Source organism: Heterocephalus glaber, unplaced genomic scaffold (assembly GCF_053883595.1).
Source record: "Heterocephalus glaber isolate CG9 unplaced genomic scaffold, H.glaber_assembly_v1.0 deba00001781, whole genome shotgun sequence".
NCBI classification, from domain to species: domain Eukaryota; kingdom Metazoa; phylum Chordata; class Mammalia; order Rodentia; family Bathyergidae; genus Heterocephalus; species Heterocephalus glaber.
The window spans coordinates 1666752-1682741 of record NW_028258467.1 but is presented as its reverse complement, the minus strand read 5'-3'; the positions used below and the strand labels follow the sequence as shown (position 1 = coordinate 1682741).

Here is a 15990-nt window from a genome sequence, read left to right as displayed (position 1 = left end):
CAGACAGGCTGGGTAGGGCTCATGTTGGGGCTCTGCAGCCTGGAGTCTACCTTGCATGGGAGCAGGGACTGGACATGGTGGGTAGGTGGGGCTCTTTGGGCCTTTGAGACCAGGGTGGCTGACAGACCTTTCAGGGAAAGCATAGGTGGAGACTTCCCGAGGACAGGGTCTATCCTTTGGTCACCTGCCTGCCTGTCTACCTTCCCATCTGTCACCCCTTCCACAGGCCACCTACAACTCCTGGGGATGCTGTCTGTCCCTGCAGGGCCTAGTATGGGGGATACTGAAGGTAGCCCCACTTGCTTTTCGGTATCTCTTTTGAGAGCAGCTGCTGGCCTTAGTGACATGTCATGAGGTCAGCCCTCAACCCTGCCTAGCTTTGGGGACAAGGCAGGGCTAGGCTTCTGGGATGCTTTGAGATGATCCTCCTTAAAGTCTGGGGGGCACCTAGGTGCAAAGTGGCCCAGCCCCCAGAAGTACCCATGGTCAACAAGCCATGGAATATGTAGCCTTAGGGCCTGCTGCCCCAAGAAAAGGCAGGCCCATGAGGCTGATTCGCTGCCCCTCTGACACCCAGAGGAAGTAGGACATGAACCAGGTCACCTCAGGTGGGAAGACAGCTAAGGAGGTGCATTTCAGAGGGGGCACACCCTGAGGTAGGGACTTAGCCTCCCCAAGAGGCCAAGGGTGAAGAAACTGGTCCAGGGCCCCAGAAGGCACCTCCTCTTGCCCCACCCAGTGTTGCTACTAGGACCTTACCCAGGACTAAGACAGGCAACCCAGGAGAACACTCTTCGTCACAGAGCTGATTCTGAAAACCAGCCCCATGACCTCTGTGGTGCACATAGCAGACCCACAAGGGACTCCAGGTGAGACTGGCCTGGTACTCTGATGCCTTTGACTGGAAGGCCAGGCTCCTCTGTGGCCACCTGGCTTCTGCACCCAAGAGCTCAGCCTCTGAGGCCCCAAATTCACATGGCCTGAAGGGAGGGCTGGTCAGCAGCCAGGACTGAGATCCACTGAGGGCCCTGATGGATGGGTTGGAGCTGAGATCACTGTACTCATGGTCACTCTTGGGATTGGTTACTGAACATTTATTCCAAATCCTATGTCCCAGCTGCAGTCATGAGCATGGTGTTATTGCAAGGAACAGAGAAGATAAGGCCAGGCTGCTTCCTAAAGGCAGAGTCTGACACCATGTGGCCTTATGGGAGCCAGGCAGGTGCTGCTTTGGCAGGAGCTGCACCCAGGGACCAGGAGCCCAGAAGCCCCACAGCAAAAGCAGCATACATGTTGGGTTTGAAGGGACAGGCCTCTGCTGATGCCCCGCACAGCCCAACACATCAGAGCCAAGCACTGATTGCAGGCAAAGGAGGGCGGGGCCCAGGGCAGAGTCCAGCTAAAGCAAAGGCCTGAGGCAGGCAAGGCGAGGCAGGAGACAGGGTGTGACTGCAGTATGGGGTCTGGGCAGGCTGCAAGTTAAGAGGATCAGAAGAGAGTGAAACACCTCACAGGACTGGGTGGACCTGGGGCTAAAGCCCAGGTGAGGAGCCCTCTGGGTGAGTAGGGCACCAAATGCAGCAGCTGCTGGGCCAGCAGGAACCCACTTGCGGGCAAAGGCTGTCCAGATCCTAGTTCTGAGACTACCAGCTAGATGGCCTCTGCTAAGTCTGCTAGATGAGGCCCTAGGGCAGTGATGGCTAACCTTTTAGAGGTTTCAATAACAACTGGCTGTAGCACATGTGCCATAGGTTCACGACCACTGCTAGGGGGAAACTTTGGAATCACAAAGCCATTCTAGCAGGAAGAGTTTTGCCCAGGAGACACTGGGAGGAAGACCCCCTAATCAGGTATCAATCCTATAGGCGGACAGCACAGACCTCCAGCAGTCATGCCTGCCTGGCCCTTTGCTTGCCCTGCTAGCCCTTCCCCTCAGGCCCAGCTGAGTCCAGCACCCCACAGTGGCCCTCAGTTGTCTGGTTCCAGTGTCCACTCCAACAGCCACTGCAGGCAGGATGTTCGTTGAGCTTCAGTCTCAGGAGGGCCCTGGCCTGGCCCGGGTAGGGGTACAGGGGGGCTACAGGACCCAGGGTCCCCATCCATTGGCCCAGGGTCAGGGGCAGCCCGCAGGGCCTGGAGAAGCTGGTCAAGAGGTTGCACCAGGGTGTGAGGGCACCAGCAGGCGTCGAGGGTGGACAGGAAGGGGTCCGGCGTGCAGGCCTCCACACACTCAGCCAATGTGGGGATGCGCAGGTAGAATGCGTGCAGCATCATGCGGAAAGGCTGGTCCTCTTGGCCAGTGGCCTGCCCATACGTCAAATCACCCACAATAGGGTGACCGAGGGCACTGCAGTGCACACGCAGCTGGTGAGTCCGGCCTGTGGGGCAGGTGGAGGTCAGGCTAAGGTGGGCAGCTCTATGCCTACACCTCACCCAGCCTATATCACTTTTAGCAGGTTCCCTTGCTGTAGCCTCAGAATCTCACAGCCACACCTTGGGATGGGACCCTCTGTCCCCTACTATATGTGAGACATCAAGGTCCAGGACAAGAGACCATTCTGGGTCTGCCAGCAGACCTTATCACTGGCTGCTCCCAGGTGATCAGATGACCCAGGCAGGCCACATGGTTTCTGTGCCTCAACTCACTTTCTTGCATGACTGGACCCCTGCCCTGCCCTGGACACACCTGTCAGTGGCTTCAGCAGCACTTTGGATACAGGATTGCCGTCATATAGCCCGTGTTCCAGGACCAGAAGCTCTGTGAGACTTGGCTTTGGGTTCTCGCAACCTGGATGTAGGAGCAGGTGTCAACCCAAACCCACACTTGGCCCAGATGGGCAATTCTGTGCAGGGCCCTTGCTGGATGTGTGCCCTGGCCCCCAACCATGGCTGTCATACCCTGTGTGCCCTCGATGCACATGGTATGCGTCCGGCCCTCTGTGCTGTTCCTGCCAATGGCATAGCTGACTGTCAGCTGGCTCTCCTGGATATGGCCCCGAACCTGCCAGGTAAGGGTTATTACATGTACCTCAGTGGCCCATCCTGCCATCACTGGGAAGTCTGCTTGACATCCAGTGGCCATGTGAGGCCTGTGAAAGTAGGTGGGAGTCCTAGGTCCCCCTGCTCTACTCTTACCAATGCCAAGTAAGCCTTGGTGACACGCCGCTCCTTGAAGCATCTATAAGCACTGCCTGCGGCTGCCTTGTTCAGTGCCACGCACAGTGCCCCGCTGGTGGAGAAGTCCAATTGGTGGCAGAACCTATGGAAAGCAAGGTGCAGTGATATCCAGATGCTGTTGGATGGTGGCCAGGGACCCCTGGCAAAGCTCAGCGTGCGAGTGACTTCCCTCCAGTGGCTGCTATGGGACACCTGCGCAGGGGACATACCTGAACCCGTAGCAGGTGTCAGGGTCAGCCAACTCTGGGAAGTGGTGCCGAAGCTGCTTCTGCAGGGTCAAGGTCTCCCGCCACGTCTTGCAATCAATGCGCAGGTCCCAGTGCTTGTTTACTACCAAGAAGTCGCGGCTCTGATATACGATGGACAGGTTCTCCACGCTGCCTGGCTCCATGGCAGGGCCTGCCGCGAGGGCAGGAGTGAGCCCCGGGCCTTCCAATTCCAGCAGCACTTTGTATTTTAGGCGGGATGTGTGTGCCCTCAGAGTAGGAGCCCTTTCTGACCCATCCTAGGGGGGGAAAGGAGGACAGAGGGATGCGGTGGCGCGCACGGAGATAGGGGTTAGCCCGCCGTGACCTGGGCCACTCCAGACCTGGGAGAAGAAGCCGGGGTGTGGGCCTTTTCTAAGTGGACAGAGCAAAGAGAGAGTCCACCCACCTTCGCAGGCGCCCACGGCCCCGCTCGCAAGCGCCCTGATGGACAAACCCCAGCTCAGAGAGCCTCTTACACCCCTATCCACCTCAGGACTGACCTGCGGCCTGTTCACGCCGTCGGGGCCTGGATGTCACTCCTGCCTGTGGCTTCAGCCCGCGTTCCCACCCTAGGTGCCCCAGCATCCGCGAGCCGCAATTCTGCCCGCCCACCCGTGCGCGCAGCCCCGCCTTCTCCCCGCCTTCTCCCCGCCTTCTCCCCGCCCACGGCCCGCCTCACCTCGGACAAGCAGCTGTACCGACCAATGGCGAAAGCTCCAGGTCTTCACTGCAGCCACTGAGCGAGATTCACCCCGCCGGTTTGCGCGCAGCTTCGCCCCTGCCCTGCTGACCAATGGCGAGCGCCGCTGGGCACGCTGGTCACTGATTGGCGGCATCGGGACGCTCGGGGTGGGGTCAGAGCGTGGCGGTAGCGGAGGTGGCGGTGGCGCGGGAGGTTCGGAGCACCCGGGGCACGGAGTGTATCAAGGGAGTGGTGTCTCCACTGCTAGGGTTAGGTTAGAGCGCCATGGAGGACTACGAAGAGGAGCTGCACGGCGTGGAGGACGACTTCCACAGCCAGTTCGCGGCGGAGCTCGAGGTGCTGGCCGAGCTGGAAGGTGGGTGCCGGCTATGGGGAGCGCGGCGGGAGTCAGGGAGAGCTACTTGGTGGTGATGCCCTACCTAAGTCGGGGGAGCGGCGGCACGCGAAGGCTTTCAATGTCGCGGGCGGAGCTTGGCTCCGGTCCTGGGCTTCATCTGAGGTGAACCGCTTTCTTTGCAGGGATGCCATTCTTGCCGCCCTCGGGGGTCCCACCTCCTGTTGCAGCCGGGCCCAGGCCAACGTTTGAGGAGGCCATCGCTGGAGGGGACGCCGCCACTTGTCCCTGGCCCCCTGCCTCTCGGGGCAGCAGCAGATGCGGTGCCAGAAAGCGGCCAGAGGAGGCTACCTCCCCCAACAAGGAGCCCCTGCCCCACAGTAGGTCCACAGGCGGTCCCTGTTCAAAGTGGGAGTGAAGTGGGAAGGAGCTTTTGTTCTGATTCCTCTGTTGTGCCTCTGCAGCTCCCAAAGTCAAGCGGCCCAAGCTGGAGGCTGTCAAGAGACTGAACTTTGGGCCAGAAATGGAAGATCTGCAGTTTCCTGAGTCCCCACCAAGGGACATAACCCCCCCACTGAGTCCTGAGGTCCCCAAGGAGCTGTGGGGTTCTGGGTGTGTGGCTTAGGGCACCCTTTTACCCCCTATCTGTCCAGGAGGCATTTGGAAGAATTCTGTTCCCTGGGTGAGGTCCTCAGATTGGAGGCCTGTGGGAGGGGTTGGTGGCTGACAGGTACCCCATCCCGGTGTGACAGGAGGTACAAGTCCCTAAGACTGAGCCCTGTTCCTTCCCAGACCTCTGGATGTTGCTGCAGATGCAGGTCTCACACAGGCCTTACATGGCACTCAGAATCCTGTCTTGAGGCGGCCCCCTGTCTTAGAGGATTACATCAACGTGACCTCCACAGGTGGTGACCGGGCCTTTCTGGTGCTTCATCCTGACTCCACAGGCACTGGAGTACAGGTGGGTACTGCATAGTTACAAGTGTGGGGCTGGCAATGTCCATTGTATAGAATGGGCAGGTTGATGCTGCCCAGGAAAGAATCTGGGCCTCGTGTCCACTGTGGACCTCTCGGCAGATTCACAGCAGCTTTTGCCTGTTGGTTTGCTGGAAATGGGCATGTATGTCTATGCAGCCCAGGGGTGGGAAAGCAACTGCTGGGAGAGGGATGGCGTAGCCTTCCAGCCTCACCCTACCATCTAGGCTCCTACCCAATCCCTCTTTTTTCTACCCCTTAAAGCTGCCTTCCTTAGACTTGCTCTCTGTTTGGTAGCTTCCTCCTCTGTTGTCCCTGGTCAGACGGTTCTATGTAGGAGGGACCCTGCCCACCACTCACAGCCTGCTACATAGCTTCTGAGGGGAAGGGTTTTAGGTGATCCCATGACCTAGGAAGGGGTCCAGAGGTGACTGCTATCTTCCTCAACCAGAGCCCTCTCTTGGATGTCCGATGGCGACGCCCTGGCCGGCTAGACCTACTGGGTATCTCCTTTGCTTCCCTGAAGGACCAGGTTGACAGTGAGGTGATGTGTTCGAGGTTTGCTGGGGAGTGCAGGGAAGTAGGGGGAATGGGATTGGAGCTATCCTGACCCATCCTGTTCTGTTTGCACAGCGACGGCAGCGGTTGGTACAGGAGGCCCAGCAGCTCTCAGACATTCTGCATAGGTGACTTGGTGGGCCTTTCCTGCTCCTCAGGACCCTTCCTGGTTCTGGGACTAACCCTTGTGGGGTATGTGTGGACGTGGTCTCTGTGAGGGGTCAAGGCCTGGATGTGTTGAATCAGGAGACAATACCCTTTAGCCTCAGGTCTGAAGAGGAAGAAGCCCAGGGCATGAGGGACCCCATGGAGGAGCCTGCTGATGGCCAAGACACATCCCAGCACTGCCTCTGGGTGGATGAATTTGCACCCCAACGCTACACAGAACTGCTCAGTGATGATGTGAGGTCTTGTTCTTGCTCAGGTGTCACTGGCTTCCTTGTTTGCAAAAGGGAAGATCTTTGTATTGCAAAACCAGTGGGCTGCCAGGATGAAGTGGGGGGCTCTGGTCTGCCCCATTGGGTCATAAATGAGAAATAGTCGCCACATATCTGGTTTGCTGCCAGCCACCTGCGACTTGCTGTGAGCTGGTCTAGGTGTCTAGGGTATCTCTTGCCCCATGCCTGTCCCCTTTCTTGCCTTGTAGCACCTGATGCTGGTAGTCCCCTGGGGAGGGGAGGAGGTCCCAGGGCATGGGACTGTAGGCCTGGTGTGAGTCCCTCTGCCACTTACGAGCAGTCCTTCATCTTCCTGAGCCTTGGTGGCTCTGCCTGTGGCACAAGCTTATGGTAGTAGGCTGATGTGAGGGGCAGGCAGGGTCCTTCCCTTAGGCCAGTGGTGATACACCTGTGGCACAAATGCCACAGGTGCTTGTTTGTTATCATTAAAGCCTAAAAGGTTCAAATTGCTGCTTTAGGCCATTCCTCCCTCCCCACAGTTCACCAACCGCTGCTTGCTCAAGTGGCTGAAGCTGTGGGACCTGGTGGTGTTTGGCCACGAGAGGCCTTCCCGGAAGCCCAGGCCCAATGTAGAGCCAGCCCGGATTGGCAAGGAGGCCACGGCCTCAGGGAAGTGGAAAAGCCAGGAGCAAGTGGTGGAAGAGATGCTCGAGGCCGAGCTGGATCCAAACGGGCGGCCCCGGCAGAAGGTGAGCCCCTCTTAGCCTTGATGTAGACCTCTGAGCCCGAGACTACCCTCTAAGCAGTTAATAGTATTGTGCCCTCAGAGGTCCAGGATGCATTTTTGATGCTTCTAGAGCCTGTAGATGTAGTTAGTGTCAGTGTTTATACAAAGTGCTAGTATTGTGAGGTTAAATTTTGAAACTTTTTGCCTAACAGTTTTGAAAATGCCAATGCCCCTCAAAGGACTCTGTGTCTAACTAACATGGTTTGCCTGTACAGTGGGTAGTTTATGATATTGGCCACCCACTGAGTACTGGCTGTGTCCTTGTCAAGTCACAATGTAATTTGTTCCTTGCAGGACTTTCTCTTGCTCTGAAGAACTGGCTTTGGATTCTGAGCACTCTCAGTGTTCTTGTTTGGTGGCTGGTGGGTAGGGACATGGCCAGCAGCTCCCAGCCTTGAGAGGCCTGGTTTTCAGCCTTTTTCTGGCTTGAACTTGCTTCCAAGGCTGTGTGGTTTGCAGTGCATCTTCTGCCTTGGCTGCAGGTGGCCCTGCTCTGTGGCCCCCCCGGGCTGGGAAAGACAACATTGGCACACGTGATTGCACGACACGCTGGGTACTGTGTGGTGGAGATGAATGCCAGGTAAGTGGAACAGAAGGCCTGGTTCTGGTTCCTGGTCTCCTGTCTGTCCTGAGGCATCTGATTGAGTCTGGGCTGCAGCCTTGAGACCTGTTACAGTTGTTCCTGCCTCACAAGGGGCCAGGGCCTGGGTAAGTGGTACATGTCCTTCGTCAGGGGACACTGGGGTTGGAGGTGGCCATGTTCAGTCGTGGCTGGGGTGCAGGTGTAGCCCTACCTTTGAGGCTGTCCTGCTGGGAATACTGGGTACTACCCCGACTGCCTCAGGACGCTCTCCTGGTCTTATTGTTGCAGTGATGACCGTAGCCCCGAGGCTTTCCGCACACGCATTGAGGCAGCCACGCAGATGGAGTCAGTACTGGGTACCAGCGGGAAGCCCAACTGCTTGGTCATTGATGAGATTGATGGGGCCCCTACGGTGGGCCTCCTTACTGTAGGGGTGAGCAGGGGTGGCCAGGAACCAGAGCCTCTGCTCACTACATCTCTCTATACCTCCCCAAAGGCTGCCATCAATGTCCTCCTGAGCATCCTGAACCGCAAGGGTCCACAGGAGGCAGAGCCAGGTGGTCCAGCTGTGCCCTTAGGAGGGGGCAGACGGCGCCGGACAGAGGGTACCCTCCTGACCAGGCCCATCATATGCATCTGCAATGACCAGTGAGTAGGATGGCTTGCACTAGATGGGATGTCCTAGCCTCAGTGACCATCCAGGGGTGGCCTGCACCAAACAGCGGCCCTGGCCTTCTTGACTAGCAAGTAGGGTGGCCTGTACTGGGCATGGTGGGGGGAGTTGCCCCAGCCTTGGAATAGTCTTGCCTGGGCCCCTGTGTTTGTACTAGTGTGGCCACAACCCAGCCTTTCTACAGGTTTACACCTTCTCTGCGACAGCTAAAGCAGCAGGCTTTCCTGCTCCATTTCCCACCGACTCTGCCCTCAAGGCTGGTGCAGCGGCTCCAGGAGGTCAGTAGGGCAGGGCAGGCAGCCAGGGGTTGCTTGGGTGACCTGGGATAAAGGATGTGACCTCTCTCCTGGTCTCTTCTCACCTGGATCTGGGACCAGCTTTGCCTGTGGTGGTGCGCCGTCAGGGAGGGGCAGAGGCCAGTCAGGGATGTTCAGCCTATGGGACAGGGCTGCTGTTCACCTCCCTGTTCTTGGGGAATAGGGCTGTGGCCATGGGATTGGCTCTTGAGGGTGGGCCACGTAGCCCCTATGACACCCTTGCTCTCCCTGCAGATCTCCCTGCAGCAGGGGATGCAGTCTGACCCAGGTGCACTGGCAGCCCTTTGCGAGAAGGCAGACAATGACATTCGTGCCTGCATTAACACCCTGCAGGTAAGGTAACCAGTCTGGAGGGGTAGCTTAAGGTGGGTAGTGCTGGCCTCTAACCTCATTGCCCAACCAGTTCCTGCATAGGCGTGGCCAGTGGGAACTGAGTGTTCGAGATGTGCAGGCCACCCATGTTGGCTTCAAGGACCAGCGTAAAGGACTTTTCTTCGTGTGGCAGGAGGTCTTCCAGCTGCCCCGGGCTCAGAGGTAGGTGTGTGTGCCAGGCTAGCCTCAGCCCAAGTGCCTGTAGTGCCTAGGACCTCAGGAAGCTCACCCAGTGCAGGTCAGTATCACTTTTACCAACAAGCCTTATCTCCGTGACCCTGGGGCTGCCTGGCTTGGCCTTCAAGGGTCTGTGTCTCCATACCTTTATGGCTCAGTGCCCCAAGTGTTGCTGGAGCTCAGGGTTCAGCTCTGGCTGGCTTTACCCATCTCTACTACCTGAGGAGGACCATGAAGCCTCGGGTGGGTAGGGACAGTTGTGTGTCTGCTCTGACCCAGGTCAGTGCCCCAAGCACAGAGAGGGAGGTACCCAGGGACTTCTGGGTCTGTGATGTAGAGTTCCCAGCCTGGCCCTGTATGGGTGGCATTCTCTGAGAGCTCCCTACCCTGAGGGTCAGTCCACATTAGGGTCTTTCTCCCAAGGTCTGGGAGTTCCACTTAGGGGAGTTCTCCAGGTAACTGAGGTCCCCTGTGACTACAGGGTGATATAAACATAAGGTATCCAGGGCAGTAAGGGCGGTGAGGGTGTCACTGGGAAGACCGAAGGGGCCACTGCTGGGGTGGGAGCTGTGAGCCCATCCAGAAGAGTGAGGAGGGCCCTATTCCAGCCACAACCCTTACCTTTCTCACTTCCTGCAGGCGACTTGGAGGCCAGGACCCCAACCTGCTAGCCCACACACTGCTGCCTGGTAACAGGGAGATGGGCTCCTTGACCCTGGCCTCCCAGAGCTTCTACCACATCCTGCGAGTCACCACCTCTGCGGGCGAGCATGAGAAAGTGGTCCAGGTACCTACCCTCCATGTGAGCCCTCCCTGGGGGCAGGGCCTAGGGTAGGAACCTTGGTGCTCCATTGCTGAAGGGAGTGGTTGGGAGGAAGTCTGGATGGTGGAATGTGGTGAGAAAAGGCAGGAATGAGGGAGGAATAGAGAGTGCATTGGAGTGGCCTCTGAGGGTTGGTAGGGACAGGGACAGGGACAGGCTGTGGGGACCTTTGAGAGCCAGGAAGGGAATGAGAGAGGGAAGCAGGGAGCATGGGCTCTGGCAATGGGTTATAGTCACTGCCTGCTGGCTGAGAACAGCTGCAAGATAGGGTTGGGGATGGAGGCCTCTGCTGTGGCCCACATCGGGTTCCAGGGCCTGGGAGGGGTTAGATTGTAGATGTAGGGTACATGGGGTGGAGAGCAGGTAGGTTAGTGTTTTGGCCTAAGCTGGTGGCAGAGGCCCTTTCTGAGGAAACCTTGCCTAAGCTGCCTCCCAACCCTAAGCAGCTTTGGATTAATGGCTGGGGATCTTTAGCCAATCTGGAAATCCACAGCATGAAATGGGACATAGTGCAGCTATGCAGATGGTACTCTCAAGTCGGGGGAGTTTGGGGCTTCCTTCCAGCTGTGTAGTAGGGGATGGGGTCTGTACCCCTGCTGGCTCCTGGTGGGGTAGACAGAATTCTGTCCTGTCTCAAGGCAGCTCAGGTTGGACCCCTTAGGTCCTGGCCATGCTCTCATGCTTCCAGCTGAGCCCTGCACTTAGGACTTTGCGAAGTGGGCAGAAGGGATAAGTCTTGCAGTACTGCTAATGCTGGGAGGCGGATGAGGCTCAGGCTCCCGCTTCCTACAGGGCCTTTTTGACAACTTCTTGCGCCTACGGCTGCGGGACTCCAGCCTGGGATCTGTGTGCATGGCCCTCGACTGGCTGGCCTTTGATGACCTGTTGGAGCAGGCTGCTCACCACGGCCAGAGCTTCCAGCTCCTGCACTACCTGTCCTTCCTGCCTGCAGCCTTCCATGTGCTCTTTGCCTCCAGCCATGTGCCTCGGATTGCCTTCCCCAGCACCCAGCAAGAGGTACACCTTGGCTCTGTCTGTGCCAGGGTCTGGCCCTCAGATGGTTCTGGTGATACAGCCCTGACTCATCTCTGCCTCAGGCCCAGAACAGGATGAGCCAGATAAGAAACCTGATCCAAACACTCGTGTCAGGCATTGCACCAGCCACCCGCAGCTGGGCCACACCCCAGGCCCTCATCCTGGACACCCTCTGCCTGGTCCTGGACATCCTTACACCTAAGCTGCGTCCCGTGAGTGCCTTGCATAGAACAGAGGGTAGAGTGCCTGGTAGGGGTGGCTCTGGCTTTACTTAACCTCCCACTTGCCCCCAGGTGAGCACACAGCTGTACAGTACCCGAGAGAAGCAGCAGCTGTCCAGCCTTGTGGGCACCATGCTTGCCTACAGCCTTACCTATCGCCAGGAGCGCACACCTGATGGACAGTACCTCTACAGGCTGGAGCCGTGAGTCCTCAGCTCCAGGTTGGGGAAAGCCTAGGGCTGCAGGATGGGTGCCAAAGCCCACATGGTCATGGCAAGGTGTCCGGAGTGCTCAGTCCCAGTTTAGCCCTGCCCAGGTGTGACAGGGTTGTGTGTGGGTACACCCTGGGCACAGGACTGGGACCTGACTCACTGTAGCATATCCCAACCTCCATGTCCCCCAGTTGGATGGCCTCATGAGTGACAGCGAAAGCTCTCCAGGTGCTATGGGCTAGTGTGTGAGGTACCAGAGCAATGGCCCTGGGGTTTTGTGGCTTAGTGAGGGCTCTGGTGTTCAGGACTCTGCATCCCTGGCCTTGCTCATTGTTTTACTTCCTCTGTGTGTGGGCAGGTTCCTTCATCTTTCTGCTTGCAGCTGGGAAAACTGAGGCTCAAGGTTGTTAATCCCCAGCTGTCATGGGGCAGGGTATAATTGCAGTGGGACTTCATCCCCCACTCCAGCTCTCAGAGTTCTAGTGTGTGGGGTTGGGGCACCAGGCGGGCCTCTGGCCCTGGCCCTGCTGACCAGTGCCATGGTGTACCACCCTGCCCCTGAGCAGGAATGTGGAGGAGGTCTGCCACTTCCCTGAGCTGCCTGCCCGAAAGCCCCTCACCTACCAGGCCAAGCAGCTCATCGCTCGGGAGATTGAGGTGGAAAAGATGCGTCGGGCAGAGGCTTTGGCCCATGCTAGGGTTGGCCCTCAGGTGAGCTAGGCCCCATGTAAACCTACCCTATTGGGCAAAGTGGGGCCTGGGGAGTGGATGCTATCTATGGTGTCGGCTCTGCCCAGCCAGCCCTCACCACAGTGTTCCCTGCAGGTGGACCAGGGTGCCCCAGGGCCTGAAGGTCTCTTTTCGGGTAGTAGAGATAAAGAGGTGAGGCAACCTGCTCTGCGCAACCATGAGCAGCGGCTGGAACATATCATGAAGAAAGCAGCCCTGGAGGAGCAGGTGTGGAGCAGGGCCAGGCAAGGCCACTGTTGGGGGTTGGGTGGGCTCTGGAGTGCTGGGCTGGCTCTGAGGCCTAAGGATGAACCTATTGGGCTGGGATAGGATCAGTGGGTAATGGAGTGGAAAAAGTGTCCCCAGCTGTAAGCCCAGGCTCAAGACCTCTGTCCTAAGACCTGCGGTGGTGTCCCACCCTCACCCCACCCATCCCCCATGCTTGATACCCTCTTCCCACAGCCTGAGAGGGACTTCTTCGGACGTGTGGTTGTCAGGAGAGCAGCAGCTCCAAGTACAGGTGTGTAGGGGTGGGTGGGGGGATCCCCCAGGGGCTGGGTGTGGCTAAAGAGTAACCTTGTGGTCCCTACAGAGACCGAGGCCCCAGAGAAGGATGCGGTAGAGTGGCACATGGGCACAGCAGTGGGCAGGAGCGAGGTCTGGTTCCGCTTCAACGAGGGCGTCTCCAATGCTGTGCGGCGGGGCGTGTACATCAGGGACCTATTGTAGCACGAGACGCACAGGGAATGCACCAGGAGGACACTGACTGGAGAAGTCTTTATAAAGTCACACCTTACACCCACTGTGTCTGGCTCACAGGATGGCGCACTTGCCCTTCTCCACCCAGGGGTTGTTCTTCATCAGGTCAGGGTTCAGGAAGGGGTCCTTGGGGATCCCATCCTCGATCCATTTGAGGAGCCTGTGGGTGGGGCAGGAGTGAGTGCAGGCCCTTGAGACACCTGTCTCAGGGCCAAGGTCCTGCACACAAATGAGATGAAAATGAGATGTATGGTGGGCAGGTGAGGACTCACTCTGGGATGGTCTTGGAGGACATCTCCCTCTTGAAGGCCAGCTGGTACTTGAGGCTCTCTACCTCTTTCTTCATCTGGGGGACATCCCACTCCTCCATGGCGTCAGGGGCTTCAGAAGTGGCCAGCCTGGGGCTGGAGGGTATAGGATAGTGATGGTGAACGTTTTAGAGATGAGTGCCCAAACTGCAATCCAAAACTCATTGATTACAAAGTGCCAACACTGCAATTAAACCTGAATACTGAGGTTTTAGTTTAGAAAAAAATCATGCATTAACATTTTTTGTCTTGAAAGAAAAATGATTGCCCTAGTTGTGTCACCACTGGCACAGGAGGAAGCAACAGAGCTGCGTAGCTGGGGGCTGCCACCCAGTACCCACACCTGGGACAAATCTTAGGGCCACACTACTATCCACTCTTCTGAAGGGCCACAGAGGAGGTTCGGGGGTGCTAGACCCAGAGTCCCATGGGGCCCCACTAATGAGGCCCCACATGTTCCCCCTCCCCAGCAGAGCTCATTAACAGCATAGCAAACTTTCCATCCTTTGCACCCTGAGCCTCATCAGGCCCAGTTCTGGACTGGAGAACAGGCCACTGTCTTCCCTGCCTTGGGACGGTACCTAGGTGTGCACACCAGTCGTGTTGTCCCCTCCCCCCTTTTGTGGGTCCCATTTCTAAGACTATCCTGTGAGAGGTGGGACTAGATTGCAGGGGGCTGAACACTGCCTGTTCCCGTGGCATCCCTCCCTCTGCTTTGCATGACAGAGCTCACTCCAAGGGTCTGTTAATCCTGGGCTGGGAGGATTTGGCTGCAATTTGCATCTCACCGCAGGCCGAGGTGTGTGTGCTGAGAGTCTGAGGATACAGGCAAGCCCAGGACTTGGACTGTGCGTAGCATGAGGTGTAGGGGACCTGACTTGGTACAGCAGCCTGGGGAGCTCGCCTGAGATACTGCTAAGTGACAGCCAGCTGGGGTGGTGAGGGTAGGCAGCCTTTTGCTCCCCCCTTTTCCCCGGTTCTAGGGGACCAGGAGTCTCGCTTCACTGTTCCCCAGATCTGGCTCTGTGGGCCTTGGGAGAGGGGCTGGAATGGCCTCAGGGCGCCTCTCTCAATGGATGGTGGGCGCTCCGAGGCCACCTCCGACCCTGGGCAGTGCAGTTGTGCCGACTAGGGGCAGGAGAGTGGGGGGTATGCAGGGTGCCTCTGCCAGCGACCCCAAGTTCCCGCGCCCCACCCTGGCTCTTCTCCGTGGCGCTGCACGCGGACAGCCAGGTGGGCGCAGGAGCAGCCCAAACCTCGAGTGTGCCCCCCCCCCACACCAGGGGGTCTTCATCCGCCCCGCGCCGGCCATACCTGCCGCCGCCGCTGCCGCCAAACCCCGCCGCCGCCCGCGCGTCCCACGACACCCACGGCCACGGCGCACGGCGGCGCGGCGCGCACGGCGCACAACAACACGCGGCCCCGGCACGCATCGCGGCTACCAGCGCTGGGGTTGCTCCGCCTGCCGCCACCCGAGGAGGGGATCAGCCCAGGGACAGAACTGGGTAAGGTCAAGACCCCTAGGCCGCGGTTCCCTCCCGGCAAGAGGGACTTGTCAATGGACTTACTTTGGAAGGTGACAGCGAGGGCCAAGTAACCACAAGCACTGAGGGATGCGCAGAGTGAGCCTGGGCTGGTGAGGCCCTCAGAGCTCGGCGGGTGCCCCGCCCACTCCTGCCACCTGGGCGCGGGCGCCGCCTCCTCAGGCTGGGCCAAGCTCGACCTCCCCAGTGGGTAGGGCACACAGCCAGGAGGAAGCCTGAGGGGCCAGCTTCCCTGGGGGTGGGGTTGGGGTGGGGTTGGGGTGGGGTTGGGGGCCTCCAGCTGGACTGCGCGATCTCTCACCCACCGGGTAAGTTCCTGAGCTTGTGCTGTGACTGGACCTTCAAATGGTAAATTCTGTCCCCTCTTGGTACCTCTAGCTAGCTGGGAGGAGTAGGGACTCAGGTCTCTGGTGACCCTCAGTAGTGTCTGCTCACAAGCATCTGTGGGTCAAAAGGCTTGTACTCAGAAGGTCCTGGGACTTGGGCTTCAGCAAAGTTGCCTTCTGCTCTGGTCCCTGCCCCCATTCCCAATCATTGGTCCCCAAATGAGGCACTACCCGGTGGAGTACCCACCGATAGTATGAAGAACCTGCTGCTTTTGGTATGGGAGCAGGCAGGTGCTTGGTGGAGCCTGAGTGGCCTGCAGATGGGTGTTTTTTCTTAGCCACAGACCCTTTGTGACTGCCTATCACTGCCCTTCCCAAGGCCCCATAATGGGGCCAAGGTGGAGAACTGCCCTGCTCTCCACCTTCCAAGACATTTCTGCAGGACTGAGGCTGTTCTTTTTCCTAAGGCTCATTTCTTAGTGTCCCCATCCAGCTGCCCTGGTGTGCCTGTGTGCTCTTGGAGGAGCTGCACCCTGGGGGCCATGTGGTGACGCTACAGCATCCTGGGTGGGGGCCCCCAGGCAGCAACAGCAGTCCCTAAAGGGACAGGCCCAGGCTTCCCAAAGATGCCCACAAAAGCCAGCCACACACCCCCTCCCCCAGCTTGGACCAGCCCACACTAGGTGCTTGGGGACAAGCAAGAGCCTGTGGACTAGCCATTCTGGGTGCCC

The 15990-nt window shown here is 58.4% G+C and overlaps 3 protein-coding genes across 7 annotated transcripts; 1 reads left to right on the top strand and 2 right to left on the bottom strand.

Moving 5' to 3' along the window:
* Positions 1–1073: 1073 nt before the first annotated feature.
* Positions 1074–4044, bottom strand: Rpusd1 (RNA pseudouridine synthase domain containing 1). 2 transcript variants are annotated; one of them, XM_004873836.4, is made up of 6 exons: positions 3926–4044; positions 3387–3682; positions 3136–3259; positions 2899–3001; positions 2687–2788; positions 1074–2378 (listed from the first exon to the last, which is right to left on the bottom strand). In XM_004873836.4, the coding sequence occupies exons 2-6, from the start codon at positions 3566–3568 to the stop codon at positions 1969–1971; spliced, it is 921 nt and encodes a 306-aa protein (XP_004873893.1). In that variant the 5' UTR covers positions 3569–3682; positions 3926–4044; the 3' UTR covers positions 1074–1968. The 2 variants fall into 2 exon arrangements, with proteins under 2 accessions (XP_004873893.1, XP_087058975.1); XM_087202849.1 differs by lacking the exon at positions 2899–3001.
* Positions 4045–4273: 229 nt separating this feature from the next.
* Chtf18 (chromosome transmission fidelity factor 18) lies at positions 4274–13120 on the top strand. Of its 3 annotated transcripts, XM_004873838.3 has the most exons (22): positions 4274–4483; positions 4648–4842; positions 4927–5074; positions 5255–5423; positions 5889–5981; positions 6071–6123; positions 6259–6397; positions 6933–7142; positions 7663–7760; positions 8052–8175; positions 8260–8411; positions 8621–8714; positions 8988–9086; positions 9157–9287; positions 9942–10089; positions 10918–11142; positions 11223–11372; positions 11454–11584; positions 12160–12304; positions 12419–12550; positions 12785–12842; positions 12915–13120. In XM_004873838.3, the coding sequence occupies exons 1-22, from the start codon at positions 4393–4395 to the stop codon at positions 13049–13051; spliced, it is 2922 nt and encodes a 973-aa protein (XP_004873895.1). In that variant the 5' UTR covers positions 4274–4392; the 3' UTR covers positions 13052–13120. The 3 variants fall into 3 exon arrangements, 2 of the variants coding, with proteins under 2 accessions (XP_004873895.1, XP_087058966.1); XR_015447940.1 differs by lacking the exon at positions 12160–12304; XM_087202840.1 differs by lacking the exon at positions 10918–11142.
* Gng13 (G protein subunit gamma 13) lies at positions 13086–15105 on the bottom strand. Of its 2 annotated transcripts, none has more exons than XM_004873837.4 (3): positions 14958–15105; positions 13354–13485; positions 13086–13241 (listed from the first exon to the last, which is right to left on the bottom strand). In XM_004873837.4, exons 2-3 carry the CDS (start codon positions 13449–13451, stop codon positions 13136–13138), a joined length of 204 nt encoding a protein of 67 aa, XP_004873894.1. In that variant the 5' UTR covers positions 13452–13485; positions 14958–15105; the 3' UTR covers positions 13086–13135. The 2 variants fall into 2 exon arrangements, with proteins under 2 accessions (XP_004873894.1, XP_021107006.1); XM_021251347.2 differs by lacking the exon at positions 14958–15105 and adding an exon at positions 14704–14801.
* Between the last annotated feature and the right edge of the window lie 885 nt (positions 15106–15990).

Bases quoted from the DNA above. Each gene is read 5' to 3' on its own strand.
- Rpusd1 (XM_004873836.4), bottom strand. From the start codon at position 3,568: ATGGAGCCAGGCAGCGTGGAGAACCTGTCCATCGTATATCAGAGCCGC. The intron at 3,260-3,386 runs GTATGTCCCCTG...TGCTTTCCATAG, and splicing joins GACACCTGCTACGGGTTCAG to GTTCTGCCACCAATTGGACT. The intron at 2,379-2,686 runs GTGTGTCCAGGG...CCTGCCCCACAG, and splicing joins GCTGCTGAAGCCACTGACAG to GCCGGACTCACCAGCTGCGT.
- Chtf18 (XM_004873838.3), top strand. From the start codon at position 4,393: ATGGAGGACTACGAAGAGGAGCTGCACGGCGTGGAGGACGACTTCCAC. The intron at 4,484-4,647 runs GTGGGTGCCGGC...CTTTCTTTGCAG, and splicing joins GGTGCTGGCCGAGCTGGAAG to GGATGCCATTCTTGCCGCCC. The intron at 7,143-7,662 runs GTGAGCCCCTCT...CCTTGGCTGCAG, and splicing joins ACGGGCGGCCCCGGCAGAAG to GTGGCCCTGCTCTGTGGCCC.
- Gng13 (XM_004873837.4), bottom strand. From the start codon at position 13,451: ATGGAGGAGTGGGATGTCCCCCAGATGAAGAAAGAGGTAGAGAGCCTC. The intron at 13,242-13,353 runs GTGAGTCCTCAC...CCCCACCCACAG, and splicing joins TCCTCCAAGACCATCCCAGA to GCTCCTCAAATGGATCGAGG.